The sequence below is a fragment of the Muntiacus reevesi genome, chromosome 3 (genome assembly GCF_963930625.1).
Source record: "Muntiacus reevesi chromosome 3, mMunRee1.1, whole genome shotgun sequence".
NCBI lineage: Eukaryota > Metazoa > Chordata > Mammalia > Artiodactyla > Cervidae > Muntiacus > Muntiacus reevesi.
The window spans coordinates 246,434,486-246,448,980 of record NC_089251.1 but is presented as its reverse complement, the minus strand read 5'-3'; the positions used below and the strand labels follow the sequence as shown (position 1 = coordinate 246,448,980).

Here is a 14,495-nt window from a genome sequence, read left to right as displayed (position 1 = left end):
AATGACTTTCAATACTTCAAGGGATACATTACATAAACCAGTTACTTTCTATTCCACATGGCTTTGGGCAGCTGTTGCTACTAAGCTTGCAGCTCTAGCTGGCCATGTGACTCACAGATCAGTTTGAAATTGGCTCTCTTGTCAAAAGTTTAACTCTGATAGAATGTTGGCTTCCCATCCTGGTATTCTTGGTTAGGACTTCCCTTAGCTAGGGTATGTTGTCTGGTCAAAAAGAATAAAAGTTTACCTGGGTGGCAATCCTTTATGCTATCATCCCACTAGTGAGAGAAAATGGTCTCTCTAACCAGAGACATTAGGGCATCCGTCTGTTTCTGCCAGAGGCTCTCTCTAGTGGTACAGCTGCCTGACCTTATCCTTTCCCTCTTCGCAGCTCCACAGAAGGGGCTGACGTTCTCTCAGGGCAGGGGACTCTGAAGTTGGGAAGGGGGGCAGGGAGCCTCTGGCTTGTGATCTGGCAGGTCTGGGCTTGGCTGAAACACGTTACTGCTTTGTTTCAGGTTGGATGCTGCCAGGTGCCTATTGCTTGACCTTTATTTAAATGGAGGACTTGAAGACCAGATGGTACAGCTCTTCTCAGCTTACTGCATGAAGAAGGTACCCTAGTACAAGTTAAAGAGAACCTGGCTGGTGAGGCTATCCAGGCTGTGAGGTTTTAAACCTGTGACAGAAAATCTTCTGACACCAAGTCTGGAAATGAGGACACTTCTACAGAACTGCCCCTAAAACAAAAAACAGAGGTGGAGGAGGGTGCCTGAAAGAGACCATCTTTCTGCAAACAGGATGGAGCTGAATGACTGGGTGGTTGATACTCTAAGGAAAATGTAACACATTAACTGAAACAGGAGTAGTCATTTTAAATTCCCTCTTATTACAACCACATAACCACAGAGTGGAAGGTATCCTAAATGGTAATGTTTGAGGGCTTCATATAGTTTACCCATCATGAGAAGTACTGTCTCGCTATTGACATTTTAATATCACATTCAGAGTTGAGTGGTTTGAGGGGAGTCAGGCGGCTTTCAAAGTTTAAAACGCAGGGAGTGGGTTCCAGGACCTCCACAGATACCAAAATCCATGGATGCTCAAGTTCCCTATATAAAATGGTGTAGTATTTGCATATAATCTATACATATTCTTGTATACTTTAAATCATCTCTATATTGCTTTTAGACCTAATACAATGTAAATGCTGTGTAAATAGTAGTAGATAAAATATAAGTGCTATTTAAACAGTTGCCAGCATATGACAAATTCAAGTCTTGCTTTTGGGAACTTTTAGGAAATTTTTTCCCCCGATATTTTCCATCTGTGATTGGCTGAGTCTGTGGATGTGGAAACCAAAGATACAGAGGGCCAACTGTATGCATAAACTGCTCTGGATTTCTCAGGGTAAAAGTGAATCGGAAAAATAATGTTATCAGCACCAATATGGTGACCCTCTTTGAGCTGAAAAAGGTTGATTTCTGAGGATACAGAGGTCCAAACGGATCCTAAACTTTAAGTCCACCTATAGACATGGTTGCTCTCATGTTTTCCAAGTTGTCCAGAACATCAGTCAAAATTCACTTACATGGCCCCCACTTTTCAACTCTGGTTTGGCTTGGGAAAATTCAACCTGGAAAATGACCCCTTGAAAGAGAGGATTTTTACTCTTCTGGATTTGGCATGGTGCACTGTTTTGTATGTCTGATATTTCCAAAACAGTGTACTGTGAATATGCACATGTCTTTGAATTATATAAGAAATGTATACAAATTGGTCTACTGGATACAAATAAGGAGGTATTCGATTGACCAAAAAGTTCATTTGGGTTTAAAATCCGAATGAAATTTTGGGCCAATCCAATTATAATAGAAATCAAATCCAGGCCTAAAATAAATTTAATACATGTGGGCTCTCTTTTTCCTTTTAGTTTGAGTTAATAAAAAAAATCTATATTTGGAGAGCACTCTGAATACAGTGCTGCTGTAACTTGCAAACCCTTTTGATCACTGCCCCCACCACACCATGAAGAGGTGAGGGAAGGGGACCTTCCGAGGACATCTTTGAGGTTACAGGGAATTTTCAAGGCTTACTTTTTCAGGTAACAAAATTTTCCTGAGGCATCATCAAAGAATGTAGATGATCACATAAAACTGTCTAGTTATACTTAAAGGCAACAAAGAAAATCACTGGGGGTAGTCCCAGCCTTCACATTAAAAAAAAAAAAATGTTTTCATTCTTATCCTCCTTTGTCAGCTGGAAGGACAACTCTTGAAAAACATTTGTGCAAGAACATTTTTCAAGAATGCATAGTTGGTGAAAAGTAGAAAAATAAAGAATTCTGGATGGTAATTTTATAGGTTTGTAAGTGAAAAGTTTGTAATACAGTCTATTTTATGTCAGCCCTTTTGAAATATACTGCTTTACAACATTTACTAGATAGTGTCAAAGATATATTTATATATTAATAGTATATTTTGTTAGAGTAATTTGTGAGGCTAAAGGAACACAGACTCAGAAGGTGGTCAAGCTGGACTTGAATGCAAGCTCTACCATTACCAGTGTTGTAATCCTGGGCAAGTAACTTACTTCTCTGAGCCTAAAATTTTCCACCATTCATTAAAAGGGGTTGTAATAAGGATTAGATAAAATAGGCAAGAGACACTATGGCTCTTCAATAACATTCTGTTTCTTCCTCTCTTCTTTGCAGATATGTTGACTCATCCAGATGAAATGTCTGAGCCTTAGGCTTTCAGTCTAAACAAAACAATCTCATCATTTATGGTGAGTGGGCTGATTAATGGGAACAGCCCATTTACTTGGCAAACAAAGAAAAATACTTGGGATGCATTCTTTTCCAACACAGTCTTTGGCCACATGTCTTTAGATACAGAATTGGTGTTTTTATTACTCTAAGATTAAAAATTAATCTTTATTTTTAAAATGAGATTCTGTAATTTTCTTCCATTTCTTAGAGCCACATTTCCTAATTCCTCTGTCTTACTATTCAAATGTTGATACATTTGATTAAATCTCACATAAGAAGCTGTAGCAAAAAAAAAAATAAAAGAACCCTCAGCAAAAGATGGAACTGAAGACACATACTGAAAAAGAATCAGTTAAATGGGTGACCTGATGTTAAATGGGAAGCAAATACCCTTCTGAAATTTGCAGGAATAACTATGGATGAGGTCTTATGGATGGTTCCAGGCCACAGTCAATAGACTGGTTTATATCTGAAGTCTGGGTTTCCATCAAAGATGTTTATGCAGATAACAAGATGAAAACACTTCTTGAGAAATCCTACATATGAAATTCATACGTCAAAGGTTCTCCACACCCAGGGGCCTGTGTATCCCTCAAGCTGCCTGGCATTCCTGTTCCTATTGTTCTCACCGATGCCTTCTGCTCCAAAGCTATTACAGTTGAACATAGTATAGAGGAAGCATTCTTAGAGTAGGGGTGTATTCTCTCCGGAATTACTCCAGGCAGCACCAAGCTGGACGCAGTGCCAAAAACGGATACACTATCCTCCACAAGATGTGTGATTAGTCAATAGAGAGAAAAAAAAGTCACACAGGCTGCCGTCTTCCACAAAAGAAGGAGAACGTGCTATTGTAGAGATGATGATACCATGTGAAAAGGTTAATCATAGTCTGGCAATTGCAGTGTTGGAGGCAAACCTACTTTTGCTGAGGCTGTGAGTTTCCTTGATTAGAAGCCCTGTTCCCTGCTGGGACCTTCTCCAGCACCAAGACATCTTGGTCATGTTCTTTAAGTCTGACTGTGTTCGCCTCAACGTCCTGCAAATACAAATTACACCACATACAGATGCTGCCGTTTTCTCAGACAATGACAAAAATTTCAAATGCTTCAGAAACTCATTTTCTGCTTGTGATGCTAATTGTTGCGTCTACAAATTAAGTCATTTTCAAAGTCAGGGGCTGGAACGGTCAGAGAGGACCAGATGAGGTTGGAGGCACGTGCATTTAAAACGCTACTTTTACCCACGATTCAGAAAATCAGCTGAGGAGAGAGGAGTGGTGGTGCTCAGAGGAACCTCTGGGAGAGGGCGGTACAGTGAAGAGAGAGGAGCCAAGCCACCAAGTCTCTAGAAAGCTATGTGGCAAATAGCACTCCACTTCCACAGAGCTCTTTCATTCTGATTATCTTCTGAGGGCATGTAGTTTTCTTAGGAGTGGCATGTTTTCCCTCTAATCAAAAGACTTTTAAAAATATCAGTTTGAAGCTTGTTAAAAATATTTTTCAGGTACTTGGAATAATTTTATAAAGTACATCCATGATAATGGTCATAATCTGATTCTTTCAAAGAATTTTGTGGCTGAGTGTAAAATCCATGTGTGTAAACTTTCAAAGTGTAAAGTTCAAATTTCAAAGTCATTTAAAATACTTTATTTAAAAAATTTAGTGTGCTTTTTCTCATCCTTTGGCTCCTATTTGAAGAGACAGGATAACAACCAAGTCAAATTCCATATGGTGGGTTTTTTTCCCTATATTATTTAATTTTTAACTTAATTTTGTTCGCATTAAGAGAATATATTCCTAACACAAATTTTGTTGTCAGGAATCTTGCCATGAAAGGGTACAGATAGGTGTCCACACATAAGGAATGGGAATGAGATTGTAAATCATCATTAAATAACACCAAACGTACCAGAAAGCATAGAAGGTGCATTTAGGATTTTAGTGCAGGATACAGAAGGATACTCAGGCTGGGAGGGGCAGAGGAGGAAGTCTGCTCTGTGAGCTGGCAGGGATGGGATAAGAGCAAAGTGATCCTGGAGGGAACAGTCTCTCTGGGTGAGGGGGAGAGACCACAGACCACCTGAAAGGCCAGGACCGCTGGCACGCTGTCAAATGCCCAGCAGTCCACAGACAGGCCTCCACCACTTAAGCTGGATTGGCCCTCCCAAGGGACCAGGAGCTGGATGATAGCAAGAACCCAGGGACCATCTATTCTAAATGTCACCCACTCTCACTAATACTGTCACAAACTTCCATCTACCACTCCAACTATTCTTCACCTACTTGTGGAAGTCTGAAATTCCTTGAGGGTGAATCAATTTGATGTAAAGTACTTGAAATGAAAACGCTTGTTGGAATAATCATGGTGGACATTAATTACCACTAAAATGTAGTCACTAAATTAATTCAGAGGGTGGGAGAGCAGATCTGGGAAGAGAGAGGAGGTTTAGGATAGAGAAACATATGGAGAAGGAGGTGAGGACAGACACAAAAGGGGAAGCCTAGGAGACCAAAGAGAAATGTCTCAGACTGTGATATTTTGCCAAGGCATCTCTGTGTTTTAATGCTCATGAACTGGTTCAGGTGTGTGCAGGGTTATTTGGTCCGGAACAGTGTGACATATTTACAGCTTTACTAGAATATCGCCTCTGGACCCCAGAACCCACACCAGCACACTGAACATAGCAGGTCTGTGAGCAAGGCTCTTTGGCCCTAGAGCATTCATTAGTCACTGTGCTGCTCGAATCCTTCACTCATCAGGCAAAAGTGGCAACAGGGAGCCCCTCGGCCACCCTGCACCTCAGACTCACCCTCAGGATCCGGTTGAAATCCTCCTTGTCCACTCTTAAGAAATGGCAGTTATCTTCTCTCAAGACGATGGAGGCAGCTCTCGGGGCATCATTCACTAGGGCTAACTTGCCAAAGTCATCGCCCTCATGTAGGGTACAGACCACCCCCTGGAGAGAACAAATCATGCAGATGAAGGTAATCCCTGGAACAGGGCACACATACCCACCCGCCTCACACCACAAGCCCCCCTGCCCCGAAAACACTGAATATATATCAACAGGTTGTACCCAGAGATGCCACAGGGGAAAGGATCACATAGTTATATTATAATGTCTCATTTTTCTTTCATTGAGTAATATGTGCTAGGACCTGACTTACATATATACATTGTAATCTATGAGTCCTAGAAAGTTCAGTGCTACTCTTGAGTATAAAAATTTAGATAATATATGACTAGAGAGGCTATGATGTCTTTTCTACATCGAGTAACAATGTTGTAGCAAGTTTAACTGTAGCATTACTTTGTTAATACTTAGAGCCAGTAGTAAATGCAGCATAATAAAGTTTCAAAAGAAAAAATATATATACCTTGCCATAAATGACTACATTCACTGATCCTTTTAGAATAATGTACCACGAGGTGCCTTCTTCCCCTTGGTTAAATACTAGATACAAAAAGAAAAAAGACTTATGACAAGAATAGAAACACATCAATATAAATTACAGCTTATCAAATCATCATTTTAAAGGCCTCAGAATTATGCATTTAATTCCAGAAGGAAAAAAAAATACTAGCAAACACTAACTTATTCAGGTGGAATGTTACTTCCTTTTCTTTAGAACATGAAAGAAACAGAAACACTGTACTCCTTGCTGTGTCCTACAGTATATATTTACTATTAGTTCTCCAACAATCCATTCCTTAAGCAATACACTTCCCCCCACAACTCATCAAAACTTACTAAGCTATAGAACAGAGTTTCTACGAGTAATCTGACCAATAACATGAAGTTTCTTGTTGTTTAGTTGCTCAGTCGTGTTTGATTCTTTTCTGACCCCATGGACTGTAGCCCGCCAGGCTCCTCTGTCCATGGGATTTTCCAGGGGATCTTTCTGACCCAGGTGTCAAACCCACATCTCCTGCATCAGCAGACGGATTGTTTACCATTGAGCCACCAGGAAGTCCAATGTGAAGTCTGAAAACATGCAAATCAGCACTACATATTGTTGATGGATACATATCTGCATACATTTTTAAAAAAATGGGCTGGAATGATAACCATATGATATAGGGTAGGAGTTACCTTGGGGAGGAAAAGAGAAGAATGAGATAAAAAAGGAAACAAACTCTTCAAATGTAGAATTTCATATTTTAGAAAATATAAAAAATGAAAATATGAAAAAACACAGTGTCAGGTTAGTACTTGATAAAAGTGCTTTTTAAAAAGGGGTTTGTAACAATCTCTAGTGATTTGTCTGAAATACTTAAATATTTCGTGATAAAATGAAAACTGTCAGTAAGATCGAAGGAAAAGCATAAAAGAAGTTGTAAGTCACCAGTAATCATAAACATTTTTAAAATGTTAATGTGAACCTTTAAAAAGTAAAGAGAAAACATTCTTATTAAAGGAACTATCGATGTTAGATATACACTTTTTTTTTTCTTGTTTGATCTCTTTTATATTTATTTTTTTTTCATTTATTAGTTGGAGGCTCACTACTTTACAATATTGTAGTGGTTTTTGTCATACATTGACATGAATCAGCCATGGATTTACACGACTTTTGAGGACTAAAAGTAAAATATTTGAAACATCGATGTTAACTCTTTTCGCTTTTACAATTCATGGTCTCTGTTCACAGCTCAGTCGGAAGAAAGAGCAAGATTTTCCAAAGAAGGTCTCCTGAAAAGTTAACAGGTGTCCATTAAAAATGTTTTTTTATGTTTCCTTAGGTTAAGGCAGTATCAGTTTAAGTGGTGTGAACTTTTTCCTTACTGTAGACTTCTGAGGAACAGAGCATGCTGGCGTGTCTTACAATTCTCCAAGAGAGATTAGAGGAGGCATTCGTGTCCTGAATACACCACTCGCCATGTTTTCCAAGAATGGTTTTGTAGGATAAGTGGGAAATGCCAGTCGAAATAATTCTGCTCACATTTATTAATATGAAATTTCAATTTCTTAAGAGGCCTTCTGGCTTCCCTGGTGGGCTCACACAGTAAAGAATCCACCTGCAATGCGGGAGACCTGGGTTCGATCCCTGGGTCAGGAAGATCCCCTGGAGAAGGAAATGGCAATCCACTCCAGTATTCTTGCCTGGAGAATCCCATGGACAGAGGAGCCTGGTAGGCTACAGTCCATGTCGCAAGGAGTCGGACACAACTGAATGACTTAACACTTTCACTTTCAATTTCTTGCTCCCAAATATGATCATAGAACTAAACTATGAGGTACTTACTGCAGAGATACTACATATTAGTACTGCATAAATATCTGGGCAAAGAAATTCTCTCAGGCTTGCGGCTGATATTGGAAGCGTGAGAAGCAAGCAGGATGGTACGCTCTTCTAACTAGCCTCTCAAGAGGCGGATTAGGTCTTCTCAAGCCACAAAATTGAAGTGGGGTCACTGTGGAAAGGTTTTGCTTGCACTCTCCCCTGAAGACAGTGTGACGTCATCCCACCCTCTTTAAACACGACCTTGAGCCAGCAGGGGAGGCAGCAAGTGGAGATGCTGGCTGGTAAGCGCTCCCATGCTGGTACCTGACACCCACCAGGGTGCAGAGCCACAGACATGCTGGGAATAATCACGGGTCCAGAAAAACAAGTGTGCCACGTGACATCCTGGCAAGTCTGTCCCAGGCCTAAGAAAGGGGAGCGTTTACAGTCAGGGCCCAGTGGCACATGCTCGGGAGGGGGCAAGCCAGGCACCACGCACCATTACAGCCTTCACTTACACACAGTCCCTCCTTTGGCATGAGACTCAAAAATGAGCACACCTGCTAACTCCCGTTTCACCTAGAAGAAAAAGAGAAAGAATGCAGGGAAAGGCCAGATTTTGGGGTGTGGGGAAGGGACCTGCTCTCTTTCTGAACAGTGCCAACTTCCAAACAGCCGGCTCCCACTCTGCCTGGCTGCTCCTCCCACCTAGAACCACTTCCACAACATGTACCACTAGATTTGTTGTTTAAAATGAAGTATAGTTGATTTACAATATCTCAGCAAAGTGATTCAGTTATACACATATCTATTCTTTTTCTGATTTTCCATTTTATTATAAAATATTGAATATAATTCCCCATGCTATACAGTAGGATCTTGTTATTTATCTATTTTATATGTAGTAGTTATATCTGTTAATCTCAAATTCCAAATATATGCCTCCTTCCCTTCTCCATTTGTAACCATAAGTTTATTTTCTACATCTGTGTGTCTGTTTTACAAATAAGTTCCTCTGTATCACATTTTTAGGTTTTACATATAAGTAATATGTGATACATTTGTCTTTCTCTGTCTGACTTACTTCACTTAGCATGATAATCTCTAGGCTCATCCATGTTTCTGCAAATGGCAAGATTTTGTTCTTTTTTATGGCTGAGTAGTATTCCATCGCATATGTATACCACATCTTCTTTAGTCATACATTTGTCGATGAACAGTTAGGCTGCTTCCAAGTCTTGTGCCACTAGATTCTTGAAACTTTTACGAAAGCTATTTTATATGCTCATTCATACAAGATCAGCTTCCCAGAGACTGTTTACAACATGGTTGCATGTGCATGAGCTAGGCAACTTCTCTGCCTAGGCAACTTCTCTGCCTATCTTTTGTCTTGGTGAGAGGGTGAGAGTATCCACAGTATCATATAACTCTTGCTCCTGGAGGTTCTTCCTTGCATCACACATCATGCATAAGTGCAAACATGTTGGAAAACTCAGTATCTTGAAGTTGAATAATTAAGCTTAAATGTGGGAGGAGATTTTTTTTTTTAATATTTATTTATTTGGCTCTGCTGGGTCTTAGTTGTGGCACATGGCATCTTCAGCTGTGGCGCATGAGATTTAGTTGCCTGATCAGGAGTCGAACCCATGCCTCTGTGTTGGGAGCAAGGAGTCTTAGATACTGGACCAAGAGGGAGGTCCTCGTGCAGAGATTTTGATAGCTGTTTCTTTTTAAATTCCAAATTCTGGTCCCAAATTATGGCTCTGTTTCCCTAAGAACCAAATAACCTGAGAACTTCCACATTGCCTGGGGACCTGGGGTTTGAGGTAGAGGCTTTCCCTTCCTCTCTACTACCCATGATTCTTCCAAGGCTGCGGAAGTCCGAACACATGCAGGGTGGAGACCCAGACAGCAGATAGGGCACAGAGGTCTTCCCTCACTCCCCTCCCCAGCATGAGCTTGTGGGGCCTCGGCTGCATCCCCTACAGATGCAGGAGCTCCCCGGGTGAGGCCCCTGGGCACTGGACGTGTCCCACCATGGAGACAGTGAAGGTGACAGGGTGGTTGGTGGGAGGGTGTGAGGATGGGCTGGACCAGTCCCCTGGATGCTCTGTGTAGGTGAGCGAGCTTCCCGACCCGAGGAATGCAGGCAGTGAGAGCAGGAGAAGGCAGCCCTGTCTGGGTTAAAGGGGGGAGGTCTGCAGCACTCCATTGGGGTTGTGGTGAATGCCGCACTGCTCTCAGCAGAGACCTGGGCTTTACGGCCCGGAGCGGGGCCTGCAGACGCTGCCGCCGTGGGACACTGACAGCTTGGTATCACCCAGTGAGCTGGGAGTGAAAGGCCAACGAGCCAGGCAGACACTCTGAGGAGCCTGGCATGCCATCTGTGAACATGGCATGTAATCTGTAGATGCTGAAACAACTTCTTTTCATTATCATCATCCTCATTATTATTAATTATTAGCATACAGGAGACTTACGTTGCCTGGAACTCATGTTTCTGTGTTTCTCCTATGGCAGCAGGCATTTCTGTCCACTGCTTTTCTATAATATCCTAATCATGTAAACGTTCAGAGTCAGATACAGGCATCGGGCCATTTCCCACCAGCAAGTGCTGCTCTTATGCCCTAAAATACCTGAACCAATGGTCTTTGGCACCTTACGCTTCTTTTCTCAATTGGGCAGCAAACCTGGGTGGAGCCAGCCCCCTGGGCCAGGCCAGGTCATCTTGATTTCCCTCGCTGCTGCCCCATGTGGCTCTTTATTCCATGGAAGGGACTGAAAACCTATCTTAAGGCCTGGCTCTGGGTTGAATTATGGCAGGTTCCAAGGCTCGGAAAGTTTGAAGTATATGCTCCAGTTCCACTCTCATCAGGCGGCTCTCATGTTTAGGGCAACTACTGAAAACCGGATAATACTTGACCCTGCTTTGGTGATTGTATGTAGGTATAACTTCCTTAGCATCTCAGGAGAGCGAGAAGGGGTGCTTTATGAGGTAGAATTTAGGCATCCCTGTTCCTCCCTCAGACTATAGTCCTCTCCCCGAGTCCTAACAGTGCATTTAATTCAAAGTGCCCCCAACCATGCTCAGCTGAGGGACAACTTACTGTGGTAGAAAGATGGGATAAGGCTTTAATGTGAAGGAGTTCTTCATAGATAATTTCTAGGTCATCCACGGTCCTCTGTCCAGGTCTACAAAGAAAACAGTAACAAGGAAATAATGAGATGAAAGTCATTATTAGAGTTTGAAATACAGAAGGGGCTTCAGGGGTCAGTAAAACATGTTCAGGGAATTCTTAGGAGAAATCCTGATAAAAAGACCCTGGCAGAGGGAGAGATGATGCTATAATCATCCCTACAGGGAATTTTGACATGAACCTGTTCCTTGATGGAAGGACATGGAAGAAATCAAAACTGCACCTAATCCCCTTCCCTTCCAACCTCAGAGGGAGGAACATCTCTGCTCACATCATAGTTGGCTAACTCAGATCTCTTACTTTGTAGATGATGATTCTACAAAATTACCTTTCATTACTACCTTAATCAAGATCAACAAACTTATCTTTTAACATCACCAGGAACTGTTGGTTCAATCAACTTGACTGACCCAAATTTTTGGAATTCTATGTGATATCTTAGCCTAGAAGAATAAGGCTGCTATCACTGTTGTTCTGGGTTAGGTAATATGCTTCTAACACAGGACTTAAAGGACTTATTATACAAACAATGTTTTCTCACCTCCCTGTGGAGGTGAGGACATGAGATGAGCAGAAGGCAAATAGGAGTGTGTAGAATTATTAAGAAAGGGAGAGTAGGGAAGAAACATCACATTCCCCAAACTCTGTACCATGGTCTACCACTCTTCCATGAGATGTTAATCAGTATACTATGCACGGGTTTTTTTTTTTTTTTTTTCCTATAATTTATTCTAAAACTACTATCATACACCTTGCCTTTAAGAATGAGGTTTGGAGACATTATGGACATCTTGGCATGGGAGAACGGAGAGGATTTCTGATCATCTTTTATGTCAGAAATCACTAATCGTGTTTAATTTTACATCAATGGGAAAAGGAATGATTGGTCAGTAATTTGGATCTTCTATTGCTCTCTGCAATACAAGGAACCCTAATGTTGTTGAAACTAAAAAAACAAACAAACAAATGTGTTATTAATTCTGAGAGCTCTAGGAAGTCACTCTCCACATTGGTGGTCAGGTGGCATTTCAGTTCAATTACTCATTCGTGTCTGACTCTTTGCGACCCCATGAACCACAGCACGTCAGGCCTCCCTGTCCATCACCAACTCCCAGGGTCCACCCAAACCTGTGTCCATTGGGTCGATGATGCCATCCAACCATCTCATCCTCTGGCATCCCCTTCTCCTCCTGCCTTCAATCTTTCCCAGCATCAGGGTCTTTTCCAAGGTGGCATTTACTCTCAGCTAACTATTGCAGTCACGAGTGTTACTTATTACATAATCATCACCCATGTTATACACTGTCCTAAAATTTCAGTAACTTACTGTATTATTCAATGTTACAATATGCAAAACCTTTAAACCTCGATAAGCTACCAATGGTGTTCCATCATTACACTGTACTATAAAGAGTGTTCTTTGGGAATTCCCTGGTAGTCCAGTGGTTGGGACTCCATGCTTTCCTTTCATTGACATGGCCTAGGCTTAATCCCAGGTCAGGTAACTAAGATCCACAAGCTGTTTGCCATGGCAATTAAAAAAAAAAAGAAAGGGTAAATCTTTCCTTGATCAAGTAAATTCAGGAAGCCTTGCTGCTGTACTGAGCAGAGCACTGAATTTAGAGTCTAAAGATCAGGTTTTAACCTTCATGCAACCCCTCACCAGCCACGTGACGTCAGAGACTCAGTTCCTTCTGTAAACTGGGGATAGTATCTTCCTGAGAGTGATGTGAGAGCTAAAGGAAGCAGCAAATAGGAAGGCATCTGCATATTCATCTGTGTAAGTGAAAAAAAAAGCAGCAGCGTGATATCCCAAACTCAAGCCCTTGCATAAGAAAAATGAACTTAAAAATTAAGTATGACCTTTGGTTCAGCAAATTATATCTAGAATTTAGTCAATTATTAGATAAGTACTTTGAACTATTAAAACTGAATTATAAATATTCTAAAACAGTTGCATTAGATAATTTGTAATCATATCGTGGATCAAAAGGGGGCTAATTGGAAGAAAACTGTTTGTATACCTTGGGCATTACCTTCTCAAGGACAGCTTTAACATGAACCAACGGATATGATAGCCTTTTCTTACAGAAACAACAGACAACTGTTTCTATATTTCCTAATCCTGCCTGTACAAAGACAGGTACTAAATCCATGAACCAGGGAGATGCCAGCCAAGTTCACCTCCTGCCAAGGATTACCACTTAAGGACACATTGCGGAACGCAGAAAGTATGGGACCCACAAACACCGAAGGAAAAGCTACGGCCACAGGGATTCTGAAGGAGCCAGGCCTTCTTAGTGAGGGGCCTAATCTACTACTTGACTTAGACATGGGGATTTTGGAACTAGGACCCTTGGAGATTTAAAAGTCAATTGCATCACCTCAGTCCATCTACTGCTGCAGAGGCAGCTAACGTGAAAGCCTCAAGGTGGGTGTAATAGGATTATGGCTCTTCAGCACGAGGAGCAGCCCCGCTGTTCCTGCTTCTTGACATCAGCTGCAAATAGCACGGACCCTCCTAGAAGCTTGCCTAAAGGAGAAAACAGTCACCAAGTCTCATTCTCACCTCCACGGTGAAGGGGGTGGGCATTACAGAGAGATAAGAAAAACCTGTCTGAAAAGAAAGGACAGAATTTAGCTCTAAAATCTACATCTGAATTTAAATTCAGAGTTGAAATTTGGGGAGCAGATGTCTACAAGTTTAGGAAGAGGGTTCACATTGGATCAACATGAAATCCACACTGATCAAGTCTTACAGATTAAAAAATTAAGTGCTGCCTTTAAGATCTACAAATCCCATTATGTTAAAAATCACTGAATTTCATAAAAGTTAAAATATGATAAACAACGTCAGACCCTCAATGCAGCACGCCGGAAACTTGACAGAGTGGGTCAAGGCTGCTCTTGGAGTTGTTTAGTCTTAGGATTTGCATCAAAGTGCAGGAGGAGAGAGGTAAAGATGGTAACATTCAAGCTATTTCCAACCCCTCCCGAACTCCCCACTGCCCCATACTGTCTGAGCGCACGGTCTGAGCTGTCCTCGCCAAGGCTGCTGCCCTGCTGGCTCTCTTCTGGTCTGCCAGGCATCTCTCCTCCAGGTCTTTTATCGTCTGTTGTTTGTCTGTTGTGAATTGTGCTGTGCCCCAGGCTGTCCTCAGCTCTGTTCTCATTTCCTTCTACCTTGCCTCCCTGGGAAAAGCCCCCAACTTTCATCTATGTGATGCCGAGACCTAAATTTTAATCTCCAAACAGATTTCTTTCCTGAGTTCCAGTAGCTTCCTGACCATCAATTCCCAGACA

General features: G+C 41.6%; 1 protein-coding gene across 6 annotated transcripts in view; it reads right to left on the bottom strand.

The window, feature by feature from the left end:
- RAPGEF4 (Rap guanine nucleotide exchange factor 4) overlaps positions 1 to 14,495 on the bottom strand; it is a 232,071-nt gene that overhangs the window by 57,605 nt on the left and 159,971 nt on the right. For all 6 annotated transcript variants that reach the window (XM_065931769.1, XM_065931772.1, XM_065931771.1 and 3 more), the window contains 5 exons: positions 11,103 to 11,187; positions 8,514 to 8,574; positions 6,148 to 6,224; positions 5,580 to 5,726; positions 3,691 to 3,806 (listed from right to left, as the gene is read on the bottom strand). In XM_065931769.1, the coding sequence (XP_065787841.1) occupies positions 3,691 to 3,806; positions 5,580 to 5,726; positions 6,148 to 6,224; positions 8,514 to 8,574; positions 11,103 to 11,187 (486 nt within the window). The remainder of the gene's footprint in view (positions 1 to 3,690; positions 3,807 to 5,579; positions 5,727 to 6,147; positions 6,225 to 8,513; positions 8,575 to 11,102; positions 11,188 to 14,495) is intronic.